At 38.9% G+C, this 5901-nt stretch overlaps 1 protein-coding gene across 1 annotated transcript; it reads right to left on the bottom strand.

The window, feature by feature from the left end:
- Positions 1 to 3796: 3796 nt before the first annotated feature.
- On the bottom strand, positions 3797 to 5466 carry LOC110937368 (glutathione S-transferase). Its single transcript, XM_022179778.2, has 3 exons — positions 5248 to 5466; positions 5099 to 5147; positions 3797 to 4401 (listed from the first exon to the last, which is right to left on the bottom strand). Exons 1-3 carry the CDS (start codon positions 5395 to 5397, stop codon positions 3956 to 3958), a joined length of 645 nt encoding a protein of 214 aa, XP_022035470.2. The 5' UTR covers positions 5398 to 5466; the 3' UTR covers positions 3797 to 3955.
- Positions 5467 to 5901: the final 435 nt, after the last annotated feature.

Genomic DNA, 5901 nt, shown 5'->3' on the forward strand with positions numbered 1-5901 from the left:
GTTGCACTTCCCTTTTTCTTTTTCGCCTGTCTTTCTGCCGGGGGGGGGGGGAGATAGAAAAATAGTAAGTATATTAACAAAGAAAAAAGACTAGAGCAATAAAAGTTGAAACCTAAAGAGGCCAAAGAGAAAAGGCGTAAGTGACCGATAGGCAAAAAAAAGTCTTTAAAATACTATTATAATTACTTTACATCCATCTTTCAAAATATTATAGATATAATATAATGTTGTCACGAACTTCTGGAAACAATTTCAATACTTTTTAAAGATAATGTCAAATTCAAGACCAAAATGGAAGGGGTTACTAACCTCGAACTCGTCGAGATCCGGTTCAGATTTCTCTTCTCGCTGATGCGGTGATGGTTCCTCCTGCGGGGTGTCGAGTCTTGGGCTGCAGCCACATAAAACCTAAAAGGGTCATAGAGAGAAAGCATAAGGCGCTAGGCAAAAAAAAAAGTCTTTAAAATACTATTATAATTATTGTACATCCATCTTTCAAAATGTTATAGATATAATGCAGTTGGTCAAGACAACATACCAATTGAGGCATGGGAGTGTATAGGAGAGGAGGGAGTTCAACGGTTAACTTCTCTATTCAAGCTTATATTCATGTATGAAAAAATGCAAGTGGAGATGTAGTGTGGTGGTGCCTTTATATAAGAATAAAGGAGACGCACAGTGTTGTGGGAACTACATAAGGATTAAGTTGCTAGGTCATACCTTGAAATTATGGGAGAGGGTAATTGAGATTAGGATTAGAAGAGAAACCCAAGTTACGGTAAACAAGTTTGGTTTCATGCCAGGGTAGTCAACTACGGAAGCAATACACATCCTAAAAAGATTGGTGGAAAAATAGAGAGAGAAGAAGAGGGATCTACATATGGTGTTCATTGTCCTTGAAAAGGCTTATGACAGTGTGCCACGTAGGCTAATTTGGAATAGTTTGGTGCGTAGACCCCAGGGAAGTGTATAGACATTATCCTAGATATGTATGAAAGGACTAAAACCAGTGTCCGTGCGCCTGGAAGGGATACAAATTCCTTCCTTGTAGAGGTGGTCTCCACCAAGGATCTGCGTTGAGTCCGTTTCTTTTTGCGGTTGTTCTGGACGAGTTGTCCAAGTCGATTCAGGAGACAATTCCATGGTGCATGCTTTTTGCAGATGATATTGTCTTAGTGGCAGAGACTAGACAATGCTTGAACGCGAGAGTAGAGGAGTGGCAGGCAACCTTGGAGGGCAAGGGTTTAAGAATTAGTCGTTCTAAGAATGAGCATCTTTACTGTAATTTCAGTGGCGCAATAGACGGTGATGACACCAGATCACCATTGAGGGTCAAGTGGTTCCACAAACAAATAAGTTCAAGTATTTAGGATCGTTTGTACAAAATGATGGAGATATAGATGTAACATAACCCATCGCATCCAGGTTGGCTGGTGTAGGTGGAGATCTGCTACTGATATATTGTGCGACAAGCGGATTCCAACTAAATTAAAGGGGAAGTTTTATAGGATCGCGATTAGACCTGCTATGTATTGTGGGACAGAGTGTTGGGCAATCAAGAAGACACAGGCTCGCAAGATGGAGGTAGCAGAAATGAGGATGCTGAGGTGGATGCGTGGACACACCAGGTTAGAGCGGATAAGAAATGAGGTTTTTAGGGAAAGATGAAAGATGGAAGATTGAGATAGTTTGGGCATGTGAAGAGGAGACACATGACAGTGCCAGTTAGGGTAGTGGAAACCCTCACCCTTGGGGGGAAGAGAGGTAGGGGCAGCCCCAAATTGACTTGGGATTAGTGGATTATGCATGATTTGCTAGTGTTACACCTTTCTGAGGACATGATCCAAGATAGGAGTTCGTGGAGGCGTAAGATTAATGTTAGAGACTTCTAGGGGTGGGTATAGTAGTACCTTAGTAATGTCTTAGGGGCTTAGATTTTACGACACTTTAGTTGGCTTTGCAAATGATTGCCTTCGTGCAATTATGCCTATATGCTTTTGTATGATGTTATATATGTTTCTTTCTTTACTGTGCTACTCTCTTACCACTTCTATTGTGTTGTGTTGGTAGCTACGTGTTTCTATGATTTCTATTTTGTGTGTCGCCAGATGGTTTTTGAGTAGGGGATCTTTTTGGAAGCATCCTCTCTGTCCCTAGTGATAGAGGTAATGTTTGCCTACATCACACCCTCCTAGACCTTATCGATAGCTCTGCTATTTGTGTGATTTACTGGGTATGGTTATTGTTGTTGATCTTATTAAAATCTAGATTTAATGGTCTAAAACACTTTTTATCCTTTTTACATAAAACCCCCTTTGTAGAAGCGAATGTGATGAGAGGGCTTTTATTTAAGGAGAGATAAATCTTAAAAAAGTATAACTTTTAATTAAATTAAAAGGTTGGAGATGGTGAAGTTGATGTGAATGCTCTTATGGATTAGGAGTAGGGATGAGTTTGGTACCGTACCAATATCGAAAACACTTATCCCAAAAATCGTAAAAAAAATGGGTATCAGTATCAGTACGTATGGTATTTGAAGGTAAATCAACCCAAAATACTGGTATCGTACATCACCGAAAGTACCGATCTAAAAAACGCAAAAAGTGAGTACTGAAAATAGTTTGGTACGACACCATTTTGATTTCGATACCTGTTATTTGTTCATCGTTACTCTGGAGTGAGTAATGATGGAAAAAGTTGACAACAAGTATAAGGTCCAACTTACGATTTCTTTTTCCTGATAAAACGTCGGTCTCAGCTTTTAAAAAAAGAAGTAAAGTTGTTACGAATTCACCTTTTGACTACTCTTATTTTCTGCCGGTGAGAGTGATGGTGGTTGTTTTGAGGGGACAAGATAATTCAATGTTTTAAAGGGCGTTTGGTTCGCATGAATTCAATAGAATTTAAAGGAATTGGAATCTGAATTTCATATATTAAGATTTTGGTTCACAGAATTTGATGGATTTTGGAATCTAAATTCCAATCTTCATGTGTTTGGTTGACAATGGAATTAGAATTGGAATTGAGCATGAGATCCTTCAAATTCCTTGAACTAAAGGAATTCAAAATCCTTCCTATATGTGAATGAATTAAAGTAAATTCATTGGAATCGACCGTTTCGACCCAAATGGTTTCAACTCGCACCGTTTCGATCCGAACCGTTTCGACCCGTATTGGTTTCGATCCGAACCGTTCCGACTCATACCATTTCGAATCAAACCGTTTCGACGCCAACCGTTTCGAATCAAACCATTTCGAAGTGAACCGTTTCGACCGTACCGTTTCGATGCAAACCGTTTCAAATCGAACCGTTTCGACGCGAACTGTTTTGACGCGAACCATTTTGGCCGTACTGTTTCGACCCATATTGTTTCCACCCGAACCGGGGGTGTGGATGTCGTGGTGATGGATTCCAATTCATTTGACAACCAAACACAACAAAAATGAAATTGAGATTCTAATTTCAACAATTTCCATTTTCACATAATGTTTAAATTCCAAATCCAATTCCTTCAAATTCTAATTCCTATACAAATTCTAATTCCAATTTCAATTCCAAAACATTCCGCAAACTAAATATCAACCAAGTTTTTTTTTAGTCATAATTTTGAACCGCCAATCTTACCCCAATTTTATTTTATACAAAATAATTTTAGCACTACTTTTCTTGCCCATATTTGAATTTATACACTAAAAACGTGTTCTTTTAAGAAATGGACTAGCCCCACCTTTGGTCATAATTATCTTAATATAAATTTATACATAAAAACAAACACTAATTGTTACCGAAAAATAATTAATAAAAGCGAGACCTTAACCATAAATTATTGAATAAAATTACTCAAACAGCGATTGCTGATGAAATACAAGTTACAACCATTGACTTTCTATAGAAAACCACAACTATTGACTCAATCACAAACACAAGGTACAACTCTCAAGCCAATTCTCACGTTCACTTTGTAAGCATGGACGCAACCTTCACCCAAGCAGGCCTGGAAAGGATATCAGAAGCCCACGCACTGACATGCGGCCGCGCGTCAAACTGACTCTTCACCTTCGTCCCCATTATGCCTTGCAGGGTCGGTAGGTGGTGGAGATCCGCCAATGTGAAGCTATCCCCGCCCAAATACTTGCTCTCCGTCAGCCGTTTTTCATACACGTCCAGCAAAGGCTCCAGCTTCTTTTCAAACTCTGCTACAACCGCCTCGTCTGTTGTCATCCCGAACTTTGGCTTTAAAACTATCTCCCAACCAAGCTTCGCCACCGTCGGATCAAATTTCTGAGCTTCCACTTCCGTCCACACTGTTTGTATCGCTGATTTCTTCGGATCCTTATGTATTAGACTTGTCCCCTTATCAGCGAAAGCCTCCGCTACATACTTTGTAATCGCCCTTGATTCTACAACAAGTTACAAAATTAAAACTAAGCCCGAAACAGAAATCATATTATACAAGCAGTGGTGAAGCTTGAGATTTCCGACGGGGGTCGAAAATGTATATACCAAAAAAAAATTTATAGAACCGGGGGGTCGAAAACGTATATACCCAAAAATTTCTATACGAAAGCTACACACATAAAACCACTGAGCGAAATGTTCGGGGGGTCGGGCGCCCCCTGGCCCCTTCTAACCTTCGCCCCTGTATATAAGTAAGAATTAACTCTCTGGCGAAACCAGAACTTATTTATCAGGACATCATAAGGCTCTCTTATTTAACAATTACAACTAGAGAATCCAAGCCATGCTTTTTTTATGGAAACACGATATTATATAGAGTAAATTACGATTTTGGCTCCTGTGATTATATCACCCTTTTAGCCCAAAAAAAAATTTTTAACTTCTGAGCCCTCAACGTCTTTTCTAACCCTTTTGGCCCCTAACACTAACCCCATCCATTTACTTTTAGGGGCCAAAAGAGTTAGAAAAACAGACGTTGAGAGCCAAAAGGGTTGAAAAAAAAGATGTTGGGGGCTCAGATGTTAAAAGATTCATTTTTGGGTTAAAAGGGAAAAAATGAAATAACCAAAGGGGCCAACAAATTCATGTGAACCATTTTGACCACCCTCCGCCGTAAGAAAACTAAGGATTAGTTATTACCGAATAACTTCAAATCACCATGCTCAAACACTGGAACTTGACCGAATGGCTGCATTTATGAATATTTGTATCAGATAAGAGATTTAAAAATATTTTAAAGCAACTGATACATTTATAACTAAGAAATCACATGATAAGCTATATAGTACGTTTTTGTGAGCAAGGAACTGAGGTGACTTGTGTTCCTTGGCCGATAAATTGACCGGGATGAACTCGAAGTCGAGATCCTTCTCGTGGAGAGCAGCGAGAGCACGAAAGGTTGCGGGTGAACCTACGGTTCCGTGCACTTTGAGCGCCATGGCAGATGAAAATAGCACCCGTGTTTTGACTAAACAAGGGATAGAAGAAGATGCTGGTAGAAAAAGATGTGTAGCAAGGGACATTATATAAATAAATTTGTAATGGTAGGTAGTGGTGGAGGGCCGGTCGTTAGAAGTTTTATAATAATAATAATAACAACAACAATAATATAATTGTATTATGCGGAATCTAATAATGTAGAAATAAACAATGAAATTAGCACCTTTTATGGTCAGCTGATAATTAATAATCTATATATACTTTCAATTGAAAGGAGAAATACTAATGATATAAGAAAAACTGATATGTTAGCAGGAGAGCATGTTCAATAAGGTTTTTTTATGTCATCCCCGATGAGGTGGCAGCCATAGAGGGAGCATAGTAACATCATAATTCAAAGATCTGACATCTAAACCACTGCCCCACTTTTCATTTTCAAAGGTCTAGCCTACATTTAATTATGAAACCACCGATGTTCATTCAAAATTTAAACTACTGATGTT

Source organism: Helianthus annuus, chromosome 4 (genome assembly GCF_002127325.2).
Source record: "Helianthus annuus cultivar XRQ/B chromosome 4, HanXRQr2.0-SUNRISE, whole genome shotgun sequence".
Lineage (NCBI taxonomy): Eukaryota > Viridiplantae > Streptophyta > Magnoliopsida > Asterales > Asteraceae > Helianthus > Helianthus annuus.

Coding starts and splice junctions, on each gene's coding strand:
- LOC110937368 (XM_022179778.2), bottom strand. CDS start 5,397: ATGGCGCTCAAAGTGCACGGAACCGTAGGTTCACCCGCAACCTTTCGT. Junction 5,148..5,247: donor AGTTCCTTGCTCACAAAAAC/GTACTATATAGC, acceptor TCATAAATGCAG/CCATTCGGTCAAGTTCCAGT. Junction 4,402..5,098: donor TGGTGATTTGAAGTTATTCG/GTAATAACTAAT, acceptor AACTTGTTGTAG/AATCAAGGGCGATTACAAAG.